This window comes from Neoarius graeffei, chromosome 1, assembly GCF_027579695.1.
Source record: "Neoarius graeffei isolate fNeoGra1 chromosome 1, fNeoGra1.pri, whole genome shotgun sequence".
In the NCBI taxonomy this organism is placed as follows: domain Eukaryota; kingdom Metazoa; phylum Chordata; class Actinopteri; order Siluriformes; family Ariidae; genus Neoarius; species Neoarius graeffei.
In genome coordinates, this window is record NC_083569.1 from 127,124,151 (window position 1) to 127,137,734 (window position 13,584).

A 13,584-nucleotide genomic window follows, 5' to 3' on the forward strand; every position below is an offset into this window, starting at 1 on the left:
CTGAGCAGTCAAAGGGTAAAGGCCTTGCTTAAGGGCCCAAAAGTGGCAGCTTGGTTGTTCTGGGATTTGAACTTAGGACCAGTAGTCCAATGTCTTAACCACCGAGATACCAATCACATCTATGTGCTAATACAGTATGTGCACAGACACGCCATACCAGTTCAAGTGTACCACCCTGTAAAACTGTTGATGTTGCTCATAGTAACACACTACTACTTGCTCCACCCTGTTGAGGTATTAAAGCTGAGTTACAGCCAGCGATTGTCACTTATGAAGCATCACTGTTTCTACACTCTGTTCTTTCCTCTCCAGGTTTTAGCTTTCACTTTTTTATTGGCAAAATTAAAAGTGTGTAAAGAGCTAATCTCCTGATACTGATCTCCAGAATCAGAATTTCAGCACCACGATGAGCCGAAAGCTCCGCACAGAGGACAGGACAGGCCCTGAAAGACCAAAAAAACGTCAGAAGAAAATGAAAGACAGGAAAAAGCACGGAGACAACCAGGCCTCAGACAATCATCAGAAGGGTAAAACACTGACTTCAAATCTCAGCACTGATTTACAGCAATTATTAATTACAACACACATATAGTGGTGCTTGAAAGTTTGTGAACCCTTTAGAATTTTCTATATTTCTGCATAAATATGACCTAAAGCATCATCAGATTTTCACACAAGTCCTTAAAGTAGATAAAGAGAGCCCAGTTAAACAAATGAGACAAAAATATTATACTTGGTCATTTATTTATGAGGAAAATGATCCAGTATTACATATCTGTGAGTGGCAAAAGTATGTGAACCTCTAGGATTAGCAGTAAATTTGAAGGTGAAATTAGAGTCAGGTGTTTTCAATCAATGGGATGACAATCAGGTGTGAGTGGACACCCTGTTTTATTTAAAGAACAGGGCTCTATCAAAGTCTGATCTTCACAACACATGTTTGTGGAAGTGTATCATGGCACAAACAGGAGATTTCTGAGGACCTCAAAGAAAGCATTGTTGATGCTCATCAGGCTGGAGAAGGTTACAAAACCATCTCTAAAGAGTTTGGACTCCACCAATCCACAGTCAAGCAGATTGTGTACAAATGGAGGAAATTCAAGACCATCATTACCCTCCCCAGGAGTGGTCGATCAACAAAGATCACTCCAAGAGCAAGGCGTGCAACAGTCGGCGAGGTCACAAAGGACCCCAGAGTAACTTCTAAGCAACTGAAGGCCTCTCTCACACTGGCTAATGTTAACGTTCATGAGTCCACCATCAGGAGAACACTGAACAACAATGGTGTGGATGGCAGGGTTGCAAGGAGAAAGCCACTGCTCTCCAAAAAGAACGCTGCTGCTCGTCTGCAGTTTGCTAAAAATCACATGGACAAGCCAGAAGGCTATTGGAAAAATGTTTTGTGGACGGATGAGACCAAAATAGAACTTTTTGGTTCAAATGTGAAGTGTTATGTTTGAAGAATGGAAAACACTGCATTCCAGCATAAGAACCTTATCCCATCTGTGAAACATGGTGGTGGTAGTATCATGGTTTGGGCCTGTTTTGCTGCATCTGGGCCAGGGCGGCTTGCCATCATTGATGGAACAATGAATTCTGAATTATACCAGCGAATTCTAAAGGAAAACGTCAGGACATCTGTCCATGAACTGAATCTCAAGAGAAGGTGGGTCATGCAGCAAGACAACGACCCTAAGCACACAAGTCATTCTACCAAAGAATGGTTAAAGAAGAATGAAGTTAATGTTTTGGAATGGCCAAGTCAAAGTTCTGACCTTAATCCAATGGAAATGTTGTGGAAGGACCTGAAGCAAGCAGTTCATGTGAGGAAACCCACCAACATCCCAGAGTTGAAGCTGCTCTGTACAGAGGAATGGGCTAAAATTCCTCCAAGTTAAAAGGAAATGTTTAGTTGCAGTTATTGCTGCACAAGGGGATCACACCAGATACTGAAAGCAAAGGTTCACATACTTTTGCCACTCACAGATATGTAATATTTGATCATTTTCCTCAATAAATAAATGACCAAGTATAATATTTTTGTCTCATTTGTTTAACTGGGTTCTCTTTATCTACCTTTAGGACTTGTGTGAAAATCTGATGATGTTTTAGGTCATATTTATGCAGAAATATAGAAAATTCTAAAGGCTTCACAAACTTTCAAGCATCACTGTAGCTCGTCAAGAAACAATGTATTTTTAATAACTCTTTTGATAACCATATTTACTAATATAATCAGAATGTTCAGGTCCCATTTTGAAATGTCCATCCTCTGAGTTCAGCAGACAGGATATCGAAAGTAATTTTAGAATATGTTCATGTCTAGAATCTTTACTGGGTAGGGCAGCAGCAAAAAATGGAATGGGGAAGTGCAGTCCTGATGGAGGTGGGGGAAAGGAACAGTTCCAAAAGAGATAATGAAGGCCAGTGGTGTGGGGTGAGGAAGTGGGAGATTATGGGCAGTAACATCCACCTCAGGAGAATCAATGAGCAGATATGCATTTGGGTGGTGAGTCATTTTCTAGAAGCAGTTGTTTATAACTAAGAGCCCAGTGAGATGAGGGTGATGGAAGTCTCAGAGCGCCCCTTGTGGTCTCTAAAGAAAAGAGAATGCAACTCGAAAGGTATCTTGCTTAAGAATGTTCCATGGGTGGATCATGATGAAGATTAAAGTCTATAAGAAGAGAAACAAACAAAAAAAAAATACAGGCAAAGACAAAAAGGCAGAAATCACTGCTTACAAAATGCTAGCTTACTGACTTTAGCTTTTATGTCCTTTTCCTTCCTTCCAGCCATGGTTCAAATTAAAACATTAGTGGCTCATTCTACTGGTATTCAAGATTTGCATGCCAAGTTGCCTGAAATCTACAAATATCAATAATGCATTCATATCTTTGGTGATTGAGGGGAGGGTTCAATGAGTCAGAAAAATGTTATGTCTGCCCAGAGGAAGCCAAAATATTTTAACACAATTTTTTTTTTCAGGCACCTCTTCTGAGCTTCCAACTGAATACAAGGTGTGTATCCTACAGTCAACTCTAAACTATCAAGAACTACACAAGTCTTTATTAAATCATAAATCTTGAACCATCACTCTTCACTGTGTTCTGACTGACTGATATACTGTAAGTAACGTACGTTTCTTCTCCATTCGTCACTGTGCTATGGTACAGACACTAATCCAGATCCAAAACCATCTGTATACAGTCTGAAATTCTGTGTCTGTTTCCTGTCACACAACAGCACCTGTGAATGTGGGCAGAGTTTCTTTAAAATAGTTGTTGCAGGGTGACACTGTGCATATGACAATAAACACAAACTGAACTTCAACTGTACCATCACAAGCCTACATTGTCACCTACAGGGCATTTCTGAGATCACACTCCCATTTAGTACAAGCATTGATGTGTTTCAACACAGCCCTGAAACTTTTTTTTTTTTTTGGGGGGGGGGGGCTTTAACTATGGAAAAGATAAAGAGTAATTTTAGTTGATTAGAAATTCAAATAAGACACAGTAACAAGTCTGTGATCCACATTTTATCTCATACCAAACATAGATATGGGGGTGGAGCTATAAACAGGGCTGATCAGATATTGGTCAAATCCAGTGAGTGGGGATTTTTTTTTTTAGTGAGTGGGGAAATGCTATTTATAATAACACTAGTGTTATGTCACACACTACATACAAAGTCGTCCACATACAGCATTAGTGTTAGCTATTAACACCAGCATCCTGTGTAAAACAGTAAGGACATGTCCACTGGCACAATGAAATTCTTAGTTTGCTGTCCACCATGAATGCCAATTACAAATAAATAAATAGGCGAAAGAAGTAATACAAAGTAAAGGCAATATAGTGCAAAATAAAAGCAAAAAAAAATGAGGAAGTAGTGTGTATGTTCCTGTTGGTGTTATGACTCATGTAATGATGTCAGCATCTCATCTCATTATCTGTAGCCGCTTTATCCTGTTCTACAGGGTCGCAGGCAAGCTGGAGCCTATCCCAGCTGACTACGGGCGAAAGGCGGGGTACACCCTGGACAAGTCGCCAGGTCATCACAGGGCTGACACATAGACACAGACAACCATTCACACTCACATTCACACCTACGGTCAATTTAGAGTCACCAGTTAACCTAACCTGCATGTCTTTGGACTGTGGGGGAAACCGGAGCACCCGGAGGAAACCCACGCGGACACGGGGAGAACATGCAAACTCCGCACAGAAAGGCCCTCGCCGGCCACGGGGCTCGAACCCGGACCTTCTTGCTGTGAGGCGACAGCACTAACCACTACACCACCGGATGCCAGCATATATTCAGTAAATAGTTCAAACTTTCCACTATTGTTCACGTATCCTTTCGTGAAAAGGATATTAAACAATAAACACAAACTGAACTTCAACTGTACCATCACAAGCCTACATTGTCACCTACAGGGCCTTTCTGAGATCACACTCCGATTTAGTACAAGCATTGATGTGTTTCAACACAGCCCTGAAACTTTTTTTTTTTTTTGGGGGGGGGGGCTTTAACTATGGAAAAGATAAAGAGTCATTTTAGTTGATTAGAAATTCAAATAAGACACAGTAACAAGTCTGTGATCCACATTTTATCTCATACCAAACATAGATATGGGGGTGGAGCTATAAACAGGGCTGATCAGATATTGGTCAAATCCAATGCTGCTGTTAATATTGACTAAATTGCCAACTTTATAAAAATCAGCATTTTATGAAAGCACCATCTACTGGTTAAAATCATTCTGAACCTTGCAAGGTCGATGTTGACGTAGAGTCAACCGTTTGGTACTTCTCTATATCATGAAATTGCTCCATCCAGCCATCCATTATCAATAAATGTCCACCAACATTGTCTGACTGCTCATGACTCAGAATCACAGAGGTAAAGTGATGGTTCACAATCAGTAATAATAATAATAATAATAATAATAATAATAATAATAATAGCCGCCATGGACTCCAAATCATGGTTCTCACGTTCACATTCACCTGCTTACTGATCACAAATCCCTGGACTCTCTTACCCCCACAGGGTAAAGGGCTTTTATTTCTTTGCTATAACTTTTTAGAATATTATTTACCTCAACAAACAAGACTGACGTCCAATTCAACTGTCATTGGTCAAAAAGATAAGGAATTTTTTTTTTTCCTGTGAAGATTATAAAAACATCAGGATGTAAATAAAAATGTATGTTTTAATAAATCCAAAACACAAACAAGAAAAACACTTCATTGCATGAAGAACCGAAAATGGACAACAGCAATAACAAAACATGAACATGTTAACGTTAACATTGCCTTGAGGTCAGATATGTTGACATTTCTTTATAAAATGATCAATATTACATGAGATCATCTGATTATCAGAGTCTACATATAAATGTTCCTGTTAGCTAAAGGAGCATGCTAGCACCGTGATGGTTTTAAATGGTCTAGATTAGGTTTTGTTTCCCATAAACTGAAAAGACAAGAGTGATCTGATTGAATTACTGACTGAATTATAGCAGGTCAGTATTATGACTTGGTGTGGTCTCTGAGAGTTTGATGAAAGCTTTGTGGATTTGGTGGCTGTTTTTAGCTGTCTGCTTTGTTTGAATGAGCTGAGTTGAACTACCTGGTGAACTCGGTAACATTTCTACATTTCTTTTTAAGAACTAATAAGATTGTAGACAGTTACAAAACACATGCCAACCATGAGGTAAATAAACCAAGCACACATAACCCTCACCTCAGAACAGAATAAATTTTGTTCACAGAAATTAAATAATTATCAAGAAATCACCCCAGTTCCATCCAATACAGGAAACTGACAAACTTTTTTTTTTTTTTGCCAAAAATGTATTGTACCAACATATATTTTTTTTTGCATTTGACAAACTATTCCTGAGCTGTATTGTATACAGAGAGGCTTAGAAACATGAATGAAGGTAAGACGTGTCATTATTTAACACCCAGTTGGTTGCCAGCTCCATCTCCAAAATCTACTGGAAATGCCCTCAGAGCTAAAAGCCCTACAATCGAGATCAACTAATGGACTGATGATGCATTCCTTAGTCTCAGTTTACTTGCTACTACACCTTTGTACCACTAGGGGTTCCTGTATACACACTTCCACAGGCAGAAGCAAAATCTGATCAGAGGATAGAAAGTATATTTGCATTGTTTACACACACAGCCATGTGTATGTACAGTTAATAAATCAGGTCCCTTGTGCTTGAAAGAAAGATGAAGTTTTTCACCTTTTAACAGCTGGAGAGATTTTTCGCATTTTATTGGCGTTCTTCTTCTTCTGATTGTTAGATGAGATATGTAAGTTAAAGGCTCTGCACTAAAGTCAGAAGAGTGTTTAAAGAACTGAGCATCTAAACCTTCTGGACCAGTAGACTTTCGAGGATTAAATTTCCTCAGTGCTTTAGGTTACTTCAGGCACTTTAAAGGGGATAAAATCCTATTTATGTGAAGACCATTTGAGCCAGCTGAGTTTGTCATTTTAAGTAATTTTGCTGTGGAAAAAATGCTTATTAAAACAATTTAGCATTTTAATTTCATTTTGTACTGTAGTGTTATTATCAATAACATGTGTAAATAAACCCAAATGAATTGCTATTTGATGATTTCCTAAATGTTGGAGGTTGTTGAAATTTTCATTTGTATTAAGTAAGTAAAAAATCAGCTTTAATGTTGTTAAGGTTTTTATTGGAGTGCGCAGTCCTCTACTGCATATGGAGAATAAGCAGAACAAACTAGGATCATCTTTAGCCTCTTGGCATATTTATTTAACAATAAAGTGTGAACTGGTAGGGATGGTCACGGTGCCGTCTCCTCACCATGGCTAACACAGAACAACAACTGGTGCTCTCTGGGAGTGTGGTGATGCCATGTCTTATACGTACTGTAAACATACAATACAGCAGTGCAGTACATCAGTCTACCATCATACAGGGAGTAAGGGTGCCATCAAGTTACAACACTTAACATCACTCGCTCTTAGCTCTCTGGGTTATCTGGAAATAAAATATAAAACACAATAATATGGTTTCCCTTTAGCCATGTAAACAAAAACACTCTGCACATCTAAGTGCCAAACAAATCCTGAGCAAATTTCTTGAGTTTTAGCTTGGTGGCTGGCTTTGTCATCACATCAGCAATCATTTGCTCAGTAGGACAGTATTCCAAAATTACCCTTCCACTGTTTACAGCTTTTCTTATGAAATGGTACTTAATGTCAATGCGCTTCGACCTTTGCCTGTTAACTGGGTTTTTGGCTAGTGCTAAAGTAGCTTGATTGTCTCCATACACCTTTGTTTGTGCATATTGATATTTGTCTATACCCTTGAGTAGTTGCTCTAAGTACTTACAGTGGTGCTTGAAAGTTTGTGAACCCTTTAGAATTTTCTATATTTCTGAATAAATAAGACCTAAAACATCATCAGATTTTCACACAAGTCCTAAAAGTAGATAAAGAGAACCCAGTTAAACAAATGAGACAAAAATATTATACTTGGTTATTTTTTTATTTAGGAAAATGATCCAATATTACATATCTGTGAATGGCAAAAGTATGTGAACCTCTTGGATTAGCAGTTAATTTGAAGGTGAAATTTGAGTCAGGTGTTTTCAATCAATGGGATGACAATCAGGTGTGAGTGGGCACCCTGTTTTATTTAAAGAACAGGGATCTATCAAAGTCTGATCTTCACAACACATGTTTGTGGAAGTGTATCATGGCACGAACAAAGGAGATTTCTGAAGACCTCAGAAAAAGCGTTGTTGATGCTCATCAGGCTGGAAAAGGTTACAAAACCATCTCTAAAGAGTTTGGACTTCACCAATCCACAGACAGACAGATTGTGTACAAATGGAGGAAATTCACTACCACTGTTACCCTCCCCAGGAGTGGTTGACCAACAAAGATCACTCCAAGAGCAAGGCATATAATAGTCAGAAAGGCCACAAAGGACCCCAGGGTAACTTCTAAGCAACTGAAGGCCTTGCTCAAATTGGCTAATGTTAATGTTTATGAGTCCACCATCAGGAGAACACTGAACAACAATGGTGTGCATGGCAGGGTTGCAAGGAGAAAGTCACTGCTCTCCAAAAAGAACATTGCTGCTCGTCTGCAGTTTGCTAAACATCACGTGGACAATCCAGAAGGCTATTGGAAAAATGTTTTGTGGACGGATGAGACCAAAATAGAACTTTTTGTTTCAAATGGGAAGCGTTATGTTTGGAGAAAGGAAAACACTGCATTCCAGCATAAGAACCTGTTAGGGTTTTGCTGGGATTCGAACCTGGCTCGCTGGTGTGCTAATCCAGCAAACCCCCACTAGGCCACCAGGGGGATGACACAAGTGCAGAGGCGTGAGGCGGAAGTAGAAAAGTATCAAAAACAGTTTATTTACACTATGTACAATCCAAGGGAAAAAACAAAAAGAATAATCCAAAGCTCAGAAGATAAACAAAAATAAAATATCCCAAGGTTCAAAGTCCAAAATCCAAATAAGAAAAAAGGCAAAAACTCAAACGCTCAGAAGATCAAAAAGGTCAAAAACAAAATCCACAAAGTCCAAAAGAAAGAAGCAAAAACCAAGAATACAAAGACACAGGCAAGGTACATGGGACAGAGGGAACTAGCACTAACAGCATAACATAGGAAAAAGACTCCGTGACAAGGGAACAAACAGAGGGGTATTTATACACAAACTAATTAAGGACAGGGCGGGGCAGGAAACAGGCAATAAGACAAAAACAAAACACAGAACACAGTGGTGACCTCTAGAGGCCCAAAACAATCATGACCAGAAAAGGAAATAACAGTGGCCTCTAGAGGCCAAAACAGTCCCAGTCCTAACAGAACCTTATCCCATCTGTGAAACATGGTGGTGGTAGTATCATGGTTTGGGCCTGTTTTGCTTCATCTGGGCCAGCACGGCTTGCCATCATTGATGGAACAATGAATTCTGAATTATACCAGCGAATTCTAAAAGAAAATGTCAGGACATCTGTCCATGAACTGAATCTCAAGAGAAGGTGGGTCATGCAGCAAGACAATGACCCTAAGCACACAAGTCATTCTACCAAAGAATGGTTAAAGAAGAATAAAGTTAATGTTTTGGAATGGCCAAGTCAAAGTCCTGATCTTAATTCAATCAAAATGTTGTGGAAAGACCTGAAGTGAGCAGTTCATGTGAGGAAACCCATGTGAGGTGTTCTGCACGGAGGAATGGGTTAAAATTCCTCCAAGCTGGTGTGCAGGACTGATCAACAGTTACTGTACCAGAAATGTTTAGTTGCAGTTATTGCTGCACAAGGGGGTCACACCAGATACTGAAAGCCAAGGTTCACATACTTTTGCCACTCACAGATATGTAATATTGGATCATTTTCCTCAATAAATAAATGACCAAGTATAATATTTTTGTCTCATTTGTTTAACTGGGTCCTCTTTATCTACTTTTAAGACTTCTATGAAAATCTAATGCTGTTTTAGGTCATATTTATGCCGAAATATGGAAAATTCTAAAGGGTTCACAAACTTTCAAGCACCACTGTACATTCCTGTATAGCTGATGCTAAGGATATGTATTCTGCCTCGCAAGTAGACAGTGCTATTGTCGCTTGTTTTCTTGTCTTCCATGAGATCAGAGAACTTCCCTCACTTAGACTGGCACAACATCCTGATGTACTACGCCTGTCTGTTGCATCTGATGCCCAATCAGCATCACTGTACACTTTGAGTCCTAGTTTCTCTGTCTCACTCCTTTTGAAGCATAACCCCTGTTCTGCTGTACCTTTGAGGTATCTGAAAACATGTTTTACTGTGTTCCAGTGTTCTCCTGAAGGTTCAGCAAAGTCCTGAGATAGTTTACTGACCACAAAGGTGATGTCTGGTCTAGTGCATGTGGATAAGTAAATTAAACTTCCCACTGCCTCTCTGTACTTTCGTGGCTCTTTCATCTTTTCAACATCTTCTATGTACTCTAGTTTTGGCTCACATGAAGTCTCTCTGGACCTGCATTCCAAATCTCTCCAGTATTTTGGTCACATATTTCTTCGATGATATTTTAACTTGACCATCTGTTTGATTAAAATCTATCCCCAGAAAATGCTTCAGTTTTCCCAGATCTTTCATTTTAAACCTTTCAGTGATCATCATCTTTACGCTGTTGAGCACACCCTCATTACTAGCTGCAATGATAAGATCGTCAACCCATACAAGTAATATCACCTTTTCATAATGTTTTGTATGCACACAGTGTGTTTTGTATACACACAGTGATCTGCAGGATTCTGTACAAAACCATTCTCAGTCACGTATGTATGTAATATAGCATTCCAAATTCTGCTGTACATTGTGAGGACATAGAGGGGCTGACACACTGTCTGACAGATTACCTCAACTTCTATGCAGACGTGGTCTCCCCCGCTAAGACTGTACGGTGTTACCCTAATAACAAGCCATGGGTAACACAGGAAGTCAAACCTGTCCTCAACAGGAAGAAGACCACCTTCAGGAGCAGGGATAGGGAGGCGATGAAAGCAGCACAGCAGGAGGTGAAACGCTGTGTAAGGGAAGCTAAGGACAGCTACAGGAGAAAGGTGGAGCAGAAACTGAAGGAGAACAGCATGAGGGAGATCTGGGAAGGTGTGAAAACCATCACAGGCCACAATACAAAGACCAGAGTCATTGAGGGGACAGTGGAGAGGGCGAACAAGTTGAATGACTTCTTCAATCGGTTCAACCAGCCCACGTCCCCCTACCCTCTCCCTCACTGCAGCCATCTCTCCTTCTTCCCTCAACACACCTCCCCCCAGTCATCACAGCAGCCCCCTCCTCCCCCACCTCAACACAGACTCCTCTATGCATTACTGCAGACCAGGTCAGAGGTCAACTGAGGAAGCTTCACCCCAGGAAAGCAGCAGGCCCTGACAAGGTGTGTCCACGACTACTGAAGACCTGTGCTGCTGAACTGGGTGAACCACTCCAACGCATCTTCAACCTCAGCCTACAGCTGGGGAGAGTGCCCACCCTCTGGAAAACATCATGTATCGTTCCAGTTCCCAAAAAGAATCAGCCCAGCGAGCTGAATGACTTCCGACCGGTGGCACTCACTTCACATCTGATGAAGATGTTGGAGTGGCTCTTCCTTAGCCTCCTCAGACCCCAGGTACAACATGCCCAGGACTGTCTGCAGTTTGCGTACTGGGCAGGTGTTGGTGTGGAAGACGCCAAGCTCTACCTGCTACACTGAGCCCACTTGCATCTGGATAAGGGAAATGGCACAGTGAGGATCCTCTTCTTGGACTTCTCGAGTGCCTTCAACACCATCCAGCCCCCATTGCTTCAGGACAAACTGAACAGGATGCTAGTGGACCCCTGCCTGGTCACCTGGATCTCCAGCTACCTCACTGACAGGCCACAGTACATCAGGCTGAAGGACATCACGTCTGACACTGTGATTAGCAGCACTGGAGCACCCCAGGGCATGGTGCTGGCCCCTCTTCTCTTCACCCTGTACACCGCGGACTTCTGCTACAACTCGGAGCTGTGTCACATTCAGAAGTTTGCCGATGACACAGCCATCATTGGGTGTATCAGTGATGACAGAGAGGAGGAGTATAGGAGCCTGGTGAGGGACTTTGCTGTGTGGTGCAGCAGGAACCATCTGCAGCTCAACACCTCGAAAACCAAGGAGCTGGTCATTGACTTTGGGAGGTCCAGACCAAGGTCATGACCAGTTCTGAACGAGGGAGTCGAGGTGGAGGCTGTGGATTCCTACAAGTACCTTGGGCTGTGGCTGGACAGCAAGCTGGACTGGACTTGCAACATCAATCACTTATACAGGAAGGGACAGAGCCGGCTATACTTCCTTAGGAGGCTGCGGTCCTTTAACATCTGCAGGAAACTCCTGTGGATGTTCTATCAGTCTGTGGTCACCAGTGTCCTGTTTTACACCGCGGTGTGCTGGGGGGGCAGCACATCCAAGAAGGACACATCCAGGCTGGACAAACTGATCAGGCGGGCCGGCTCTGTGGTCGGCATGAAGCTGGACTCTCTGGTGACGGTGATAGAGAAGAGGTCTATGGACAAACTATTGAACATCATGGACGATGCCAGTCACCCTCTGCACACCGTCATCAGCAACCAGAGGAGCCTGTTCAGTGACAGAATGCTCCTTCCCAAGTGCAGGACGAACAGATTCAAAAACTCCTTTGTCCCTCATGCCATCAGACTGTACAACTCCTCTCTGGGGGGGAGGAGGGGTAACAGGAGGACAGAGGACGGGAAAGAGCAGTAGCCTAGCCTAACAATAAGCAATACTGGACAATGTGCAATATAATGTGCAATATAAAGTGCAATATCTTTCCTGCTTCCCCCCTCACACACACACACTTACCCTAACCCCACTTCTCCCCCCCTTCCCCCCTCCCCCTTCCCCATATCTTATTCTTTTATATTTGTATATGTAAATACTTAATTTATTTTAATTTATCTAGAAGTTTTTCTCTATTTCTTTTCTCTGTTTATCTGTAATGATGCTGCTGGAATCTTAATTTCCCTGAGGGAACCCTCCCAAAGGGATCAATAAAGTTTAATCTAATCTAATCTAATCTAATCTAATCTAATCTAATCTAATCTAATCTAATCTAATCTAATCTAATCTAATCTAAACCATCTCAGTCTCATCTCTCTTAGTTTAATTCCCAAGCTCTCCACATGTGCTGTCCTCCCAACAACAATTTGAGATCGACCTGTGAGATATGACTCAAACCATTTTATCAGCGATACAGCTATACCTATTCACTTTAACTTGGACAACAGAATTTCATGATTGACAGTATCAAATGCCTTCTGTAGGTCCAACATGACCATTCCAGTGTAATTGCCTTTATCACATTCTGATTTTATATGCTCCATAAGATGTATTAGACAAGTATCTGTGCAATAAGCAGATCTAAAACCTGACTGAAAATCATGCAAGAGATTATGATCATTTAAAAAGCTACTTAGCTGTTCATGTACAATTCTTTCAAAAATCTTTATGATAATACTCAGTACAGATACAGGCCTATAATTACCAGCATCAGTTTTTTTTCTTATACAGAGGGACAACCCTTGCCATTTTCAAGTCATCAGGTATTTCACCATTCTGGACTGATAAATTAAAAATGTGTGTTATAGGCGAGGCAATTACAGATGCACTATCTTTAACAAATTTTGCAGATAAACTATCCAATCCTGTCACCTTGTTCACATTTACCTTTTCAAGTAAGTTACACACCTGATCATCAGATACTCATGACAGAACAACGATGTTGTCTTTGACACCTAGCCTTTTATAATATGTCTCTATCAAAGAATAACCAAATAGCCCTGTACAAATGGGTAGTTTATCAACTAGTGATGATGCAATCATGGTGAAAAAAATATTGAAATGAGCGGCCACCTTATCTTTGTCAAAGCTCAGAGCATTGTTGATCATAAGTCCAATATTACTCCATTTATTTTTACATCTAGATGACGATCCTAACTCCTTTAATATGTTCCACAACTTTTTGG

The 13,584-nt window shown here is 40.9% G+C and overlaps 1 protein-coding gene across 2 annotated transcripts in view; it reads left to right on the top strand.

Moving 5' to 3' along the window:
* Positions 1-347: 347 nt before the first annotated feature.
* Positions 348-13,584, top strand: part of LOC132883337 (deoxynucleoside triphosphate triphosphohydrolase SAMHD1-like) — a 67,025-nt gene continuing 53,788 nt past the window's right edge. The window contains exons 1-2 of one of the 2 annotated variants that reach the window (XM_060916809.1): positions 348-527; positions 2,986-3,017. In XM_060916809.1, the coding sequence (XP_060772792.1) occupies positions 407-527; positions 2,986-3,017 (153 nt within the window). In that variant the 5' untranslated portion in view covers positions 348-406. The remainder of the gene's footprint in view (positions 528-2,985; positions 3,018-13,584) is intronic. The other variant, XM_060916819.1, reaches the window with a different exon arrangement.